At 39.9% G+C, this 17,659-nt stretch overlaps 1 protein-coding gene across 2 annotated transcripts in view; it reads right to left on the bottom strand.

Moving 5' to 3' along the window:
- Positions 1–5,107: 5,107 nt before the first annotated feature.
- The window catches only part of ZFP90 (ZFP90 zinc finger protein), a 14,835-nt gene continuing 2,283 nt past the window's right edge, over positions 5,108–17,659 (bottom strand). The window contains exons 3-5 of one of the 2 annotated variants that reach the window (XM_023763112.1): positions 11,910–12,036; positions 11,459–11,554; positions 5,108–5,649 (exon numbers count right to left, since the gene is read on the bottom strand). In XM_023763112.1, coding sequence (XP_023618880.1) covers positions 5,585–5,649; positions 11,459–11,554; positions 11,910–12,036 — 288 coding nt within the window. In that variant the 3' untranslated portion in view covers positions 5,108–5,584. Of the gene's footprint in view, positions 5,650–5,965; positions 7,710–11,458; positions 11,555–11,909; positions 12,037–17,659 lie in introns of those variants that run through there. The other variant, XM_023763110.1, reaches the window with a different exon arrangement.

The following is a 17,659-nucleotide window of genomic DNA, read 5'->3' as shown; positions in this document are numbered from 1 at the left end:
CAAAGACCTTGCATGCATATATGCATAGCCTATGGATACAGACAATGGGGTGGTGAGGGCCTGGAGTGGGGTGGGCTGGAGGGAGTCAATGGGGCAGGGAGGAGAAGGGGACATATGTAATACTTTCAACAATAAAGAATTAAAAATAAATTCTTAAAAATGTGTTTGTCCAAAATAAAGTGTTTTTCCAAAATTATAGGGCTTTCACTGAAATTTATTAGCAAAAATTAGTTCTCTCTTTCCACCAACTCCTGAAAATAATTACTTATGTTCTTATCTACACAGAAGACTTTTGCTTTTCTGCTCTTCCCTTTTTTTTTTTAAAAAAAGGTTTTTATTGCTTTTTAGAGAGAGAGGGGAAGGGAGAGGGATAGACAGAAACATCGATGAGAAAATCATGGATCGGCCACCTCCGCACATCCCCCACCAGGGATCAGGTCCACAACCTGACGTGCCCCGACCAAAGATCGGACAGGTGACCTCTTGGTCCACTGAGCCACACAGGCTAGGCTCTCCTTCTTTTAACTGATACCTCAAATGGCATTTCCAGAGTAAGAATGACTTCGCTTGATCCTGACAGTGCCAAGAACTCTCTTCTTTCTTGGATCAGCTTTTCATCCTTGGGAGCGTGAGTGCCTATTTTTCCTTCTCCTAAACCCTTTGGAAACACTACATATACAGGCTCAACAGGCTCATACCCTGAGGGGAACCAAGCAGGTGGCTTTATGGGCGAGACCAGATGAGAGCAAGAGGCGGACTTTAATTATTAAAGAGATTAAAGGTTCAGAGAAACACATACAATAAATACCTATACATCATACTCCTTTAACAAATGTAAATATCTTGCCATATTTTATTTTATTATTTTTTAAAAATATATTTCTTTATTGATTTCAGAGAGGGAGAGGGAGATAGAAACATCAGTGATGAGAGAGAACCATTGATTGGCTGCCTCCTGCACATCCCCTACTAGGGGTTGAGCCCGCAACCCAGGCATGTGCCCTTGACCGGAATCGAACCTGGGACCCTTCAGTCCACAGGCCGACGCTCTATCCACTGAGCCAAGTCGGCCAGGGCTCTTGCCATATTTTAAAAAGATAGGAGTTTAAGCCTTCTTTTATTCCTTACTATTCCTCTCCCCATTAGCTCCAGAGGAAACCAACATTCTGAAGCTGATATTTGAATACCTTCCTACTTTTACCTCACGAGATGATAAAAACAGGTTAATCGATTTCTTTTAGTTATAACATACCACATTATATGCAACCCTCTGTAACTTTATTTTCAATATGGTAGGCATGCTAATACATGTATTTGTTAAATATTTGAAATTCTGTGCTGGGACAGGGCACTACACAAAAGATCCGAAAGTAGCCACCCTCAACCATCAAGTTGTTCACTGGCTGTTTTGTACTTTTTTGTATGCATGTTATGCTTCAATAACATGTGCTCCCCACCCCCAATCTCTACTCTCATGGAGCTTACCTTCCAGAGTAGGACACATAATAAAACAAACATTTAGAATGCATGGGCGTAGGAGAATAGGCAGAGATAGCATGTTTTGCCAGATGCTCTGGTTCCTTCATTTAAGCGCTGTGTTGTATTATATAAGAATATGCCACAACTTATTAACCCATTCACTTACTGACAGGCATTTGTGTTATGTCCATATTTTCACTATTTCAAACATTACCGCAAAGAGCATCCTCATGTATGCCTTTGTGCTCACACGGGAGAATTTCTAGTCTAGGGTATACATCTCATTTGGGTCATGAAGCATGCTTAGCTTCAACTTTACTGGAAATCTCTAAATTACTCTCAAAATAATTATACCAATTTACCCACCTGCCAGCAGTACATACAAGCTCTCATTTTTCTTCTGCCAGACTTCTAAATTTTTGCCAGAAATAGTATCTTACTGCTTTCTCTTGCAATATTCTAATTCAAGATTGAGAATCTTTTTATTTATAAACCAGTCTTCTTTGTCTACCAACAAATCTCTACTCCATTGCTCACTTAACAAGACTATATTAAGTACCTATATCCCTAGCACTATACTAGTAATAAGTAGGGAAACAAAAAGTTAGCAGAATAGATGTGGACTCAGCCATCCTGGAATTCATAATCTAGTGCAAGGTGGAGGAAGAACAGCAAATAATCACAAACACAAATTGTGGTACCATGATGGTCATTAACAGTTTTATCGCTGAAAATTTAACACACTGGATGCGGGAAACGTATTTATACGTTTTACGTTGACTGGTAAACACAATTTTCCAGTGAGTTTTCCAGTATTTGTCTGTTTAAAATTTAAGAAAAATAATTCAGTATACATTTTATAGTAAATCACAAAAAGTTTCATTGAAAAAAAATATGTAAAACTAAAGTTATCGTAATTTTACTGAATGTTGCCATTTGCGCAAAAAATTAAGCAAAAACGGCCCGCATACAATTTAAGAGAGACATCAATTTGTTTGCAATTTTGAGATGATTACTCATGGGCTATCATATCTAGTTTATTCTGGTATGAATCTCACACCATCCGGTTATACTAACCTCTACATGCTGACCTAACAATCTCACTTTGGATATTTTATCTCATTTTCATTCTGGATATGTTAAAAATTAACATAAAAGATTCTATTCAATAAAGTGGGAGTCCTTAAAAAGATAGAAGTACTCAATCTCATTATTATAAAATTGTCACAATAGGGGACTTGTTAAGGAAATTGAGATGATGTAGTAGCACCATGGAACATATGAAAGTTCTTCTTTGAGGATATAATATTTTTATCTACAGTATAGGCTGATTTAAATGATACATTAAGGTATGAGGGTTGTGAGTGAATTTAGGGGATTTGATTTACTGAGTCAAGACAACATTCCAAGGCCTTTCATCATTTTGTCTCCTTTTGGTCTCTGATCTATCACCATATCCTTCTATCTACTCACCCCCAAATGACACTGCACTATGGGCTCCTTGAACCCAACATGGCCCTGGAGACATCAGTTAGTGGTTAAGAGCTATGCCTTTGCAGCCAGTCCTGAGTCAGAAGCCTAAGTCTGCCAAGGGCAGTACTACCTGGGGTGAGTTACTTTACCTCTGGGTCCCATCCCCACCTCCCCCCCAACCATTATAAAACAAGGACATAATACATGTATTAGATTTAATTAATGCAAGAAACTTAATCGAGCCCTAACTGGTTTGGCTCAGTGGATAGAGTGTTGGCCTGTGGACTGAAGGGTCCCCGGTTTGATTCTGGTCAAGGGCACATGCCCGGGTTGTGGGCTCAATCCCCAGTAGGGGGCATGCAGGAGGCAGCTGATCAAAGATTATCTCTCATCATTGATATTTCCCTCTGAAATCAATAAAAATGTAAAAAAAAAAAAAAAGGAACTGAGTCTAACAGATTAGCCTTTAGTCAAAAAGGGGGGATCATGGACTGATAGCGGGGAGCCCACTGAATCCTACAAAGTGCTTCAGAAATTGAGGCAGGTCCAAAGACTTCAGGGATTAGTAAAGAGAACACCATCATGTCAGTGGCACCTTCTTTCACAAGAGACCTCCCGTCTGGTAGGGAATCGGGCTCCAGGCAGCTCTAGCCTTCACCCTCCCAGCCTAGCAACCCAAAATTAAAATTTCCCTGCTAACTCTGCTTTGAAAAATCCTGGCAAAGGACTCTGATATTGGCTCAACTAGGCACATGCTTTCCCCTAAAACTATCACCGAGCCCCAGGCATGTCCTGCTTTGTATTCCTGTGATCAGTACAGCAAGGATTGTTACAAGAAAAGAGAGGGGAAAAGCTGGGCAGACAATAGTTACCACAAGACCTAGAATGGGGAATTTTAAGAATTAACTGAAATGATGGCTATCAAGTACTTGGCACAATGTCTTTCAAGTAGCAAGCATTCAATAAATGGTAGCCGTTATTAACTCACCTGGCTGTGAAGAGTTCAGCAGTTAATCCTTCCTTGATATGCCACTCTTTTCTTAGTCAACTTCTGAAAATTGAAATAGACATACTGACTCCCATTCAACTAAGAAGGCTATTTATTGAAATGACACAATGATGTTACAAGGATGCATTTCATGTGGCCTAGAAAGCTAGGTGGTCATAAGTGCATGGTGCATAGATGCTGGGACCACAGAATCCTCTGCTGTTAGCCACACATATATCCTGGGCTCCCTCCCTGTCAATGAAGATGTGCTGAGATTCAGAGATTGGTTGGATTTAGGCCAGACTCCATACACAAACCAGTGGTCTCCTTTGGGTCTTCTAGATCTAGTCTTTATAAACTTCTATTAACAGTAGGGTAGCACTCAACTGGTTACAATTCATGCCATTTTTACAAATAGTCCACTATGGGGATCCCCAAACAATCAGCAGCAAAATGAGTTCCTGATAGGCATCTTGGCCAATCAATGGGGAAGGTTTGAGTATAATTACATATTGTCAAACTATGTACCAGACAATACAAGAATGACTTTGGCATTGTATGTGCACTCAGCATGGCATATCATAAACAAGGCATGTTTCAAATGGCTAATGTTTTAGAAGGGCAAATCTGCTAGGGAGTATCCCATCTTGCTCCATATATGATAGACAATGGGCTAGGCATGCCATATTTCAACCCCCAGGCACATTTTCCTGCAAAGAACTATGAAGAATGTTTGGGAGCTGCCTCCTGTTATCCAGGATTAGACAAGGATGATGGATGAAAGGTTTCATCATCACCACTCATATTACTCCTCCCAATGACTCATCAAGGTGGAAAAATTGTTTTATCTTAGAGAGGAGATGCTCGTGCATGAAAGGGGTCAATGTCCACAATTGCTTCTAAATTTATCTGCACTGTTAGTGCCAATGAACCAACAAAGCTTCTTGAAATTCCTTTGGGATAGCCTATGAGTTCCCATTAAGGGACACTAAGGATTTGAGTGGGCTACTGAAACTTACTTAGCTCTCAGGCTTTATGGATGGAAAAGCACCACCAAGCTTAAAAAGTTATTTTTTTTTAATGGTGAAATATTTCCTTGGCACATGTGTTAATTTAAAGGCAAATTTTATGGCAAGAGGTAACTGAATTTATACTTCTCCACAGTCAAATTAATTTTGGGGAAAATTCTTGTCTTAGTTTTGTGTTGTTTTCTCATTGATCCAATATAGGAAGCTTGGGGCAGTGCAGAGAAGGACTTAATAGCTCTATAAAACTGACATGTTAGCTGAAAGTATAATTATGATACTTTAGTTCAACCATTTAGTTTCTGTTAACATTTTGGTTTGTAAGCTTCTAACAAGTTGCTTTCAATAAGTTTGTGACAAATTTAAACTTGCTGCCTCTTATGCTTTTATGAATTCTTAAGTGCTCATTAAATGTTTGTGCATCTGATTTAAAATTTATTTAAAAGCCCTCTGAATTCCAAATTAGCTTTTCAGTGTCAAGACCCTGGAGCCAAAGAGCCAGGAGACCTGCATCCTATACCAGTTTTACCACCATAAGCTGCAGCATACTGTGCAAACCATTTCACATCTTTGGTTTTCAGGTTCTTCATCTGTACAATGAAGTAGCTGGACCGCTGATCTAATTCTTTGAATGGTGAATTTCTGGAGGTGGAATTGGTTTCCATGGTGCATTCAATATAAGAGCTGCAATTGAATGCAGTTGTCAAGCAATTTTTAAAATGAGTTTTGGTCATTAATGCAGGAATTTTGTCTACAAAAAAGGCTGTAAACAGTAAGTTGCAAGTCAAATTATTGAAAGTTTGTAATCTCCTGCACATATATGTTAAAAAGTTTTATAAAGTCCAATATATAGGCTTAGCATTTCCAACAGGTTATATATTATGTTTGTAGTTGTTTTTATAAAAGTTTGTAACCAGATCTAAGAATGTGGCTTTTATTGAAAAAAATTGTCTACTAGCAGAGTTTTCTCTGCACACAACATACAAATACACATAACTCATGACATTCTCAAGCTTTTTATCCAGCAAGAATCCTTTGACAATGAGTATGAACAATATTTTAGCTAAAGCTTTCTGCACATTTTTAAAAAAAATTCCAGGGTTCTTAGAGTTTATTTCGCATATGAATTCTCTGGTGCTTAGTGAGAGCTGAACTTCGACTGAAGTTTTTCCCACATTCCTTACAAGTATAGGGTTTTTCTCCAGTATGAATTCTCTGATGATCATGCAGATTGGTTTTCTTTCGGAAGGCTCGCCCACATTGATTACATTCATAGGGTTTTTCTCCAGTATGAGTTCTCTCATGCTGAATGAGGGATGAACTCTGACTGAAGGCTTTCCCACAGTCAATACATTCATAGGGTTTCTCTCCTGTATGGGTTCTCTCATGTTGAGTAAGTGATGAGCGTCGACTGAAGGCTTCTCCACATTCATTACATTCATAGGGTTTTTCTCCAGTATGAATTCTGTGATGCTCTATGAAACTTGTACTCCTTTTGAAAGCTTTCCCACATACATTACACTGATAGGGTTTCTCTCCAGGATGAGAAATAGATTGTTGACTGAAGGTCTGCTCACAATCATAGGGGCTCTGTCCAGTATGGATCTTCTGATGGTCAGAAAAGTCTGTAAAGTGACTGAAGTCTTCCCCACAGTCATCACAATGGTAGGATTTCACTTCTGTCAGAGTGCTTTCTTCTTGAGTAAGAGATGAGCTGTGCTTGAAGTCTATGCCATAGTTATTGCTTTGGTAAGGTTTCCCTCTCTTATGAATCCTCATATGTTTATAAAGGGATGGGCTCTGACCAAAAGCCCTCCCACATATGCTACATTCAAAAGGTTTTTCTCCAGTATGAGTCCTCTCATGCTGGACAAGGGAAGAACATCGACTAAAGGCTTTCCCACATTCTTTACACTGAAAGGGTTTCTCTCCACTGTGTGTGACCTCATGCTGAGTGAGGGACGTGCCATGCCTAAAAGACCTCCCACATAAGTTACATCGATAGGGTTTCTCTCCAGTGTGAATTCTCTGGTGTTGAACAAGGGAGGAGCTGCGCTGAAAGGCTTTCCCACAGAGACTACACTGATAGGGTTTCTCTCCGGTATGTGCATTCTCATGCTGACCAAGGGACGAACTATGCCTGAAGGCTTTCCCACACACATTACATTCAAAGGGTTTCTCCCCTGTGTGAATTCTCTGATGCTCAGTAAGCTGTGTCTTCCAAAGGAAGGTTTTCCCACAGTCAGTACATTCATGGTGTTTCTTTCCAGCATAAATTCCCTGATCTGTACCATTGGGAAAAGCTCCCTCTCCTTTATGAGTTTTCTCATGTTTAGTAAGTGATGATCTATGAATGAAAGCTTTTCTACATTTATTACATTTATAAGGTTTCTTTTTTACAAGGATATTATTCTGATTAAGTAAGTCTGAATTATGTCCCAAATTGATTCCAAGTGTATCACATTCACTAGACCTTGAAGGAATGTTCAGTTGTGTAACCAGGTCTGTGTTCAATCTAGAGTTTTCACCAAATTTATTATGCTCCAAGGTTTTCTCTGGTGTGATTATTTTCTTTTGGGTGGATACATCTGGCCCCAGATACCTCTTCCAGTTTTCCTGGTGCCTCTCTAACTGATTACTCACATCTTCTAATGTAGCACATGAGAGATCATCTGTGTGCAGGGATACTTCAGATGTGCTCTGCTGTAGATTTGATGATTTGGCCACAGGCCTGGTCTTCCAGTCTGAAAGAAATCCAAAGTGCAAAAGTCCCCTAATCCCTCCTGCTGAAACAAACTGCTACAGTAGGAATGAGGAAATGAGATTTAAATTATACACGACTCTGTTTTGAAGTCAGCCCTGTGGCTTGGGGAGAATACCCAAAATGGAGGAAAGGAAGAGTGAAGAGATATGATAATACAGACTGCAGATCCAGAATGAATGATAAGTTCAGAACTAGGAAGCCCAGCTAGAAGGGCTGATTAGGGAGTAAGGAGATAAGTGATTAAGAAAGTGTTAGGCATAGATACAAAGGAAAAAGGATCACAGTCCATCTTGCAGGATCTTATCTGCTCTCTATGACTCCTGTCCATTTTACAAACCACTATAGAATCTATCTCCCTAATATATCTGTTTTATAATTTCTTTAAATGTTATCTCTGAGGCTCCAGATAGTCAAACCCTGAAGTGAAAAATCTGCAGCCAGTGATCTAACAAAAATGATTCTTTGATACACTTGAAGATCAAGGGCTAGATGTCACACACTGAGAAAAATATTTCAGGAGGCAAATCATTCTTGCCCTTACAAGTGGGGCTGTGGTTTTTGTCTATTTGAGCTCTGATTCTACACTAGTCACCTTGCTTAACCAAAAAGGATTTATTTTAATCTGCCTAATAAATTGATCTCTAAAAACCATTAACAAATATTGAGCTCTAGTTAATGATAAGCACATGAAAAAATGTAGGAATGAAATATACTCATCTGCAACTTACTTGGAATACATAAAAGATAAATTGACAGATGGATAGATGAAGAGGTATATGATAACGCAAATATAACAAAATGTTAACTATACGATTGGTGTTCACTGTATAATTTCTTACATATTTGAAAATTTTCATAATAAAATGTTAAGAGGGAATAACATAGCAACTAAGGGGCCCTAAACACCAAAATTCCTTACCCTGTAACAAGACTCAATTCTAAATTTCTAAGGACAGGGAATGCTTTGTATTTCTTTTAGAATACTTCTCAGTGGAACAATTCAAGAAATATTTGTTGAAATAAGTGAATAATAAAATTCTCTCCCAAGCCAGTTTCTATAACAATCAATAGGGTAATTTCTAACTGCTTGCTAACATGCTTTGCACCACAGATAGAATATATAGAAATAAAAACAGACTCTCTAGTAGCTTGAAATCTAGACTCAATCTTTTGACAACTAAAAAGAAAGATAAAAAGACAAAGAAAAAATCATTGAGTAATATATTATTAATCTGAATTTGTGTGGTAGAGATGATATAAATGGTATTTGTGATCAGGGAAGGAAGAAGTAAATATGTTAGTATGCATTAGGTTTCATGAATTAGACAGACCTTGAACTTAAAAGAATAGATGGTTTTGGATAGGCAGAAAGCATTATCTAATGAGGGAAAGTATATGCTACTTACAAAGAACATTAAAAGAAGTTCAACCTAAGTGAAGGTTGCTTTGGTGGGAATAGAAAGATCATACTGGAAGGTTTGATGCAGACATTTAAATCAAGGGAGTTTATTTTCTATAATGAGATATAGGGAGTAACAGCAAGGTTTTTTCAGAGGTGGGTGGTTTATAAAGATAAAGCATTAAAAATGTCCAATATGGCCCATCAAGTGATTAATAAATAAAATGTGGTATATGCATACAATGGAATAAATACAAAGAAATGAATATCAAGAAATGAAGTAATACATGTTAGATGAGCCCTAAAAACATATGCTAAGTGAAAGAAGCTAGTCACAAAGGGCTACATATTATATGATTCCATTTACAGAAAATACCCAGCATAGGAAAATCCATACAGAGAAAAAGTAGATTAATGGTTGCCAGAAGCTGGGGTATGGGAAATAGAAAGTGACTGCTACTAGGTGCAGAGTTTCCTTTTGGGGTGAACATGTTCTGTAATTACATAGTGGTGATGGTTGCACAACTCTGTATACAGTGGAGCCTTGACTTACGAGTTTAATTCGTTCTGTGACGGAGCTCGTAACTCAAATTACTCGCATGTCAAATCAAAAAGTGAACGAGTGAGACACGTGATGCTGGGCTGATGTTGTAGCGCTCACTGTGACGTTCGCTGCGCCAACTAGCGGTGGGGTATCTGAAGCTGGCTCGTAACCCGAATTTTAGCTCGCAACTCAAAGCAAAATATCGGCCGAGAGACAGCTATCTCGAAAAACTAGTCAGTCGGGACACTCGTAAGTCAAGGCGCCACTGTATATCCAAAAACCATTGAAGTGTACACTTTAAAAGGATGGGCCCTGGCTGGTTTGGCTCAGTGGATAGAGCATCAGCCTGAAGACTGAAGGGTCCCAGGTTCGATTCTGGTCAAAGGGCACATGCCTTGTGGGCTCGATCCCCAGTGGGGGACGTGCAGCAGGCAGCTGATCAATGATTCTCTCTCATCATTGATGTTTCTATCTCTCTCTCCCTCTCCTTCTCTGAAATCAATTTTAAAAAAATCTAATATGGATTATAAAAAAAGATGGAGGGAGCAATTTTAACTGGAAATTATAGTAATCTAAGTCTGGGGTTTGGTTGAAGATGACACCAGTGGAAGTTAAAGGCAAGAAAGAAGGAAAATAACCTGGGTTGAAAGAAAAAGACTATGGCATCTGGTCTGAGAGATAAGAAATACTAAAAGGTTTCTAACAGGCCAGGGTAGAAAGGAGTGATGGGCAAGAAGATTAATTCAGATTTTATATCTTTAATAAGAACTGAGTGGGACTTCCTAGTGAAGGTGTTCTGTGAAAAGGAATAAGTGACCAGGGTACAAGCAAGGATGATTTTTGAGTCTATAGCATAAATAAAGAGCTGCAACCACCAGAAGGCAGGCACCCTTTTTGTAACAAAGAAGGGGGAGGAGCCTGGAGGACAGACTCCTTAAGGCAGTGGTTCTCAACCTTCTGGCCCTTTAAATACAGTTCCTCATGTTGTGACCCAACCATAAAATTATTTTCATTGCTACTTCATAACTGTAATGTTGCTACTGTTATGAATCGTAATGTAAATATCTGATATGCAGGATGGTCTTAGGCGACCCCTGTGAAAGGATCGTTTGACCACCAAAGGGGTCACGACCCACAGGTTGAGAACCGCTGCCTTAAGGCATATTTGCTTAGAGGGAAAAGCAAGAAAAGCCAAAGACCTAAAGCCAAGAAGCACTTAACAAGGTGAGAGACCAGGAAAGAATGATATTCTAGGAACTGTGGAGAGAGGAAATGAGTCAAATCAACATGGCCACAGAATGGATGGAAGACCATGTTCCTCCCTAGACAGGTGTAGTGAGGGAAAGAAGTCTAAAAACGAATTATGAAGAGAGGAAGAATCAAGGCTGTGGATATTTCCTACAAGTCTGAGGCAGCTGACAGTGAGAGCAGTGAGACGAAACAAGGAGACATGGAAGTTCAATTATGTCTGAATGAATAAGAAAAGGGATCGCTAAATAATGATGGGAGACTTGGGTACCAGAGGAGAAAATAATCCAGCAAGTAGGGTTATAGGACAGGAGAAATGGTATACTAAGTGTAGAACAAAGTGGTATCTTTTCCTCTAAGACCTACCAGCGGCAGGAGCACCCTATTGGAGAAGGGAGATAAACAGAGGTGTCATGATAGCTCAGCCTCCTCTGCCTGTCTATGAGCTCCCAGGACAGCAATCTGAAAATGCTTCCCACTCCCTCAGCTATGCCACTGTCTGCACTGGTTCCTACAAGCCTGATCCTCACTCATTTACCTGGACAGACAGATCTTTGGATTTCTCCCTCTGATAGCCATGGCTCTTCTCCTTGCTCCAATTTGAAGATCACCTCTGGCTTGGAAACTTGATATCCTGCTCATGGGTAAAAACACAAGATTTGTTTGTTTGTGCAAGTGGACAAAGAAGCCTCCTACAAGTCAGTAGTAGTCCTTGATCCTCATGAACTCTGAAGGAAAAGAAAACGGGCAACTTGAGATATTATGCAATCAAACGGCCTACTCCCAGTTCTGCAAAAGAAAGACCTTTTACCTAAAGAGCAGGCACAGAAACCCATAAGGCTGGGTCCCAGAAAGATGAACAAGCTCTGACCCTGAACACTCACACCCTGCTCACAGCCACCCAAGCTACAGCCACAGAGCTCCACAACCCTAGTAACTGAGAAAGGAAAGACCCACCAATAGGCAAGACATTAAGATGTGGTCCTTACCAAGAGAAACCAGGTTGCTGTAGTTCTCCAGCATCACATCCCGGTACAAGCGCCTCTGAGCAGGGGCCATGTGGTGCCATTCTTCCTGGGTGAAGTCCACAGCCACATCCTTGAATGTCACTGATTCCTGTAGGATCACATTCCTGCTCAAGTAGGATCAACCACAAACATTCTCATGGCAATACTGGGAACACACTGTAGAGTCTATTAGAAACAATGATCACATTTAATATCCTGAGGGGACAATGTTGGGTTACACACTTACATAGTAGTTGTTTACACACTTATATAAAGAAATCTAATATTCAGGCCAGAAAGTCATGAGGAGCAGTATATCCTGCAATCCTTAGCTTTCGTTGTATTTCCCTTCAAAGCCAAACCTTTTCATGCAATCACAACCTCCCAGCCCATGTACTTCCTTTGTTACAAAATCCAAATATGGTGGGAAGTAAAAAGTGGCAGTGGCAGCCCTCCTTCATCCCCATCACCAATCCTAATTTAAACCCTAGAAATAATCACCGTTAACAGTTTGGTGCATACACTTAAAGAGTCCCTATTCCGTGTTTCTTACACACATACACCCAGTGTCTTGTTTTGTGAAATACCAGTGTTCTACAACTTATTTTTACATTAAACTATGTAATAGTTAGAGATCTTCCCATAGCAATACATATAACTTCACCTTAACCCTCTGAATTACTTCATAGACTCCATATATAATAATATTCCTGTTATCTAAAGCCAACAGCACCTATTGTATTAAGAATAAAATTCAAACTCCCCACCACTCACTGGGCTCTAGCCATGCTGAACTTGTTGATCCTTGAATACTTCAAGATTGTTCCCACCCGGGCCTTTATGCTTGTTACTCTCTCCCCCACTAGAACAGTGGTTCTCAACCACTGTTTCTTTGTTATGGGGTGGGGCCACAACATTAGTAACAAAGAAACAGAATTTCCGGAGGATGAGGCCCAGAAATCAGGATTTTAAAGAGATTCCCAGGTGATTTTGATGTGCAGCCAAGGTTGAGAACCACTGCTCTACATGGTTGACATCTAGTTATTTCAGGCTTATCTCCAGCATCACTTCCTCAGAAAAGCTGTCTCAACACCTTCCTTTAATTTACTCTCCATCATATTACCATGTTTAATTTTCTTTCTGACACAGTTCTCTCTCACTGCCCAAATTCCTGCCACCTTAACTCAGGAATCAAATAGATTAAAAAGGATACTTGTATTTCTAACCCTTATCTGAGACTGCTTATTTGTGAGCTTGTCTGCCTCCCCCACTATGAGCTCCATGAGAACTTTATCTGTCTTCACCAGATATATACCTTGACTGACAGTGAATGCTGACAAATACCCTGAGAATGAATGAATGGACCAGGTCCTGTTTATAGACATTTGGATGATTTACAATATTTTGCTATTGCAAACATTACTGCATTAAATACTGTTTGTGCAATTATGCCAGAACTTCTCTAGAATAGCTAGCTAGAATTGGAATTGCTAGGTCAAAGGTCTTTTCATGTTTCTTATTCCATTCCAACCACTTTCTCCTCACCTCCCCAGTGAAACAAGACTAGCTGAGGGTCCTCCATGACTCTCAATTGGCAGTTCTGAAGTTTGTGGGTTGATTTTTGCTTGTCTTGCTAGGCCTTGTTAAGCCATGAAACACCTGTCGCCATGGCCTGGTTAGATTTCTATCTCAAGAAGGATATAAGAAACTATGGTAAAGACAATTAGATGTTGAAAGCAGAGCCATAAGGTCGCTGGAGCTGCGAGGGAAGGTTACTTGGAGGTTTCTGCCTTAGTCCATGCCCTTCTCCCCATGTGGTTGGCCACAGCGGAACTGGTGTTTTTCCGTTCCTGGGAAATATCATTCTTTGCTAATTCCATTTCATACTTCAGATATTGGTTAGCAGATTTTCACTGAAACCTCCCGATTCCCCACTGGAGGGCCAATCACTGTATTATGTCCTTTAAGCCCCCTGACACACACACAATTATTCGAATGCTTGTTTTTCTAGTTAGATGGTGAGCATTATGAGGGCAGCTACTATAAAATTGTTTTTAAACTCTAAAACACTAGTTTCAACAAGTGCCTGACCCATACCACACATCTGTTTCCAGAGTTGTGCCTCAAGGAGATGGCAGAGATCTGAATTTTAGAGAAACAGGAGTGGCCCCCTCTGCTTAGTGAAGTGCATGACTGCATTCATACACAACACTGGCTCCTCCATATCACATCCCTGTGGCTGTGTCCCCACAGGAATAGGGAAGGGTTGAAACGTGGCAAATTTTTCTGACCAGGTCAGGGATCTGACTGTGTCACGTAAGATGACACTAGTATTTACTAGGTGTCAGACTTGACCACATGCACTGTGGCAGAATGAAAATGCCAATGAGCCCGGCTGGTGTGGCTCAGTGGTTGAGTGCTGACCTATGAACTGGGAAGGTCATAGTTTGGTTCTGGTCAGGACATATGCCTGGGTTGTGGGCACAATCCCCAGTGGAGGGCGGTGGAAGGCCCTTCTCTAAAACACAAATTTGATCATGCGTACAAACCTTTAATTTCTCCCTACTTTTCCCTATTCCTACCATCCTCACCCTAGTCCATGCCACCATCATCTCTTACCTGGACCATTGCTACAACCTCCTAACTTCCCTCTCTCCTCCTTCCACTACTGTGTCCCTCCCAAGTCTGTTTTCCATATAACAACTAGAGTAATCTTGTTAAAACATGTCAGATCACGTCACTTCTTTGCTTTAAAACCTCTAATGGCATCCCAATTCAAAGCCAAATCTTTACAATGGCCTACAAAGGCCTTCACAATCTGTTCCCCCACTATCTCCCTAACTTCATCTTGAACCTCATCCCTGACCCACTGCTCCCTCCCCTACACTCACTCTGCTCTCCCAAGCCAAAAATGCCAGTAAGTCAGACAATCACATTCTAGATCTACGCTAATACAGTAAACCACAAGCCACAGGTGGCTACTGAGCACCTGCAATGTGGCTAGTCCAAACCAGATGTGTGGTAAGTGCAAAATACACACTGGATTTCAAAGACTTAATACCAAAACAAAACAAAACAAAAACCCCCACCTCATTAATAATTTTAAAATATTGATTTACATAGAAATGAGTATTATTCATTAATAGTAAAAATTTTAGAAACAATCTAAATGTCTTATGAGGAATGGTTAAACAAATTTAACATGTCCATACAAAGCAATATAATACAGCCATTAAAAGTGATTTAAAAAAACCCTCATAAAAACTATATGAAATTTAAAATATTGTAATTGGAAATGTTTAAGGAAAAAACATGCGCAGTTAGAAAAAAAAGGAAATTCATCAAAACAAATAGATATGCTAAGGAAGAGATAACATAAATGACTTTGTTTTTGTTTAAAAAAAAGGTCTAGATCAGCCGTGGGCAAACTACGGCCTGTGGGCCGGATCCGGCCCGTTTGAAATGAATAAAACTAAAAAAAAAAAAAAAGACCGTACCCTTTTATGTAATGATGTTTACTTTGAATTTATATTAGTTCACACAAACACTCCATCCATGCTTTTGTTCCAGCCCTCTGGTCCAGTTTAAGAACCCATTGTGGCCCTCGAGTCAAAAAGTTTGCCCACCCCTGGTCTAGATGATATATTTAAGGTATATTTAATAAGGTATATTTTAGTAAAAGTAATACAGCCCCGGCCAGGTGGCTTGGTTGATTGGAGCACTGTCCCATACACCAGAGGGTGATGGTTTGATTCCCAGTCAGAGCACATGCTTAGATTGTGGATTCGATCCCAGGTGCAGGCTGGTATGGGAGGTAGCTGATCAATGTTTCTCTCTTTCTCTCTCTCACTCTCTGTTAAAAGTCAATGGAAGCGTATCCTTGGGTGAGGATTTTTTAAAAAAAGGTAGTACAGGAAAGTCAGGAAAAGAATCATACTTTTGAAATAGGTCTTAGACTTAGAGGAACAGGGTTTGACATCTTAACATTGTCTTTAAGACAAAATTTCTTAAAACTGTGAAAGTCATGTTGTTTCATGCAATTATTTTTCCCCCCAAAATTAGTGTCACTATAATTGGAAAAATATCATTTTTGCCATGTAAGGAGCAGGAAATGCAGAAAGTGTAAAATTGCTGCTTGGGCTAAGTGGTTATGAATGTTTGTTCATGTAACACCCACTTACCACCTATGTACCTTGGAGCGAGGGACGAGAGGAGTTACAAGGCCCTAAAGGAACTGACAGTCCAGTGTGGAGATGGATGGGTAAACATACCACTCCATGTGACATATGAACAGTAAGAGCTCTTGGGATCTGGAATCAAAATAGACCAGACCCAGTCCCTCTCCATTTCCTCCCCTCAAGGTAGAACAAGTACAGGTATCCACATGTAGTTTTTTTCTTACAAAACTTCCCCCATTTCTTACTGTTCTGGTGGCTTCAACTTTAAGAATGGTAAACACCTTTTTTTATTCCTAGCTAAACATGTAGTACACATGTAAGGAAGGAAATACATAGTGTTTACATATATATAGGGCTTTCAGGGTATCCCCCTCACCCATCTCGGCTCCCATTCCCCTCCCACTGTGGACCACTTCAGGTATTTGCTAACCACGCCCCTAAAGAAGCTCCGACACTTCATTATTCACAACAATCTTTAAAAGTAATAAGAAACTATACTAGTTTCCTGCTCAAAAACATTGGCTCAAGATATACTAGGCTCCTTGCTGCTCCCTGAACACACCAGACACACATCCGGGTGTTTCCGGAGAACCCCTTCCCAGGCCTCCTTTAAGTCCGCTCAGATGCCATCAACAAGCATAAGCTTACCAGCCTATTTAAAATGGCCATCCTACCACAAGCCCTGACATCTCCCACTCAACCCTCCTTACCTTTTCCTACTTTTAATTATTTTTCTGAGGTGCCATCACCTTCTAGGACAGCGGTTCTCAACCTGTGGGTCGTGACCCCTTTGGCGGTCGAACGACCCTTTCACAGGGGTCGCCTAAGACCATCCTGCATATCAGATATTTACATTACTATTCATAACAGTAGCAACATTACAGTTATGAAGTAGCAACGAAAATAATTTTATGGTTGGGTCACAACATGAGGAACTGTATTTAAAGGGCCAGAAGGTTGAGAACCACTGTCTAGGACAGTGATGGTGAACCTTTTGAGCTCGGAGTGTCAGCATTTTGAAAAACCCTAACTTAACTCTGGTGCCGTGTCACATATAGAAATTTTTTGATATTTGCAACCATAGTAAAACAAAGATGTATATTTTTGATATTTATTTTATATATTTAAATGCCATTTAACAAAGAAAAATCAACCCAAAAAATGAGTTCGAGTGTCACCTCTGACACGCGTGTCATAGGTTCGCCATCACTGGTCTAGGATATCATATAATTTTTGTCTACTTCTAGGATGTAAGCTCCATAAAAGCAGAGACCTTTACCAATTTTGTTCACTAATGTATCCCAGCCACCTAGAAGAGGGTATTAATACATCACAGGGTTCAATGATTATCTGCTGAATGATACATAAAGGAATAAATGGGTTACAAAGGCCAAAAGAAAAAAGTCCAAAACTCCTTTCTATTCTCATCTAACCATTGCCCTACACCAGTGATGCTGAACCTATGACACGCGGACTCATTTTTTGGGGTTGATTTTTCTTTGTTAAATGGCGTTTAAATATAAAAAAAAATATAAAAAAATAAAACTCTGTTTA

The sequence above is a fragment of the Myotis lucifugus genome, unplaced genomic scaffold (genome assembly GCF_000147115.1).
Source record: "Myotis lucifugus unplaced genomic scaffold, Myoluc2.0 scaffold_274, whole genome shotgun sequence".
NCBI classification, from domain to species: Eukaryota; Metazoa; Chordata; class Mammalia; order Chiroptera; family Vespertilionidae; genus Myotis; species Myotis lucifugus.
This window is presented reverse-complemented; position numbering and strand designations above follow the sequence as displayed.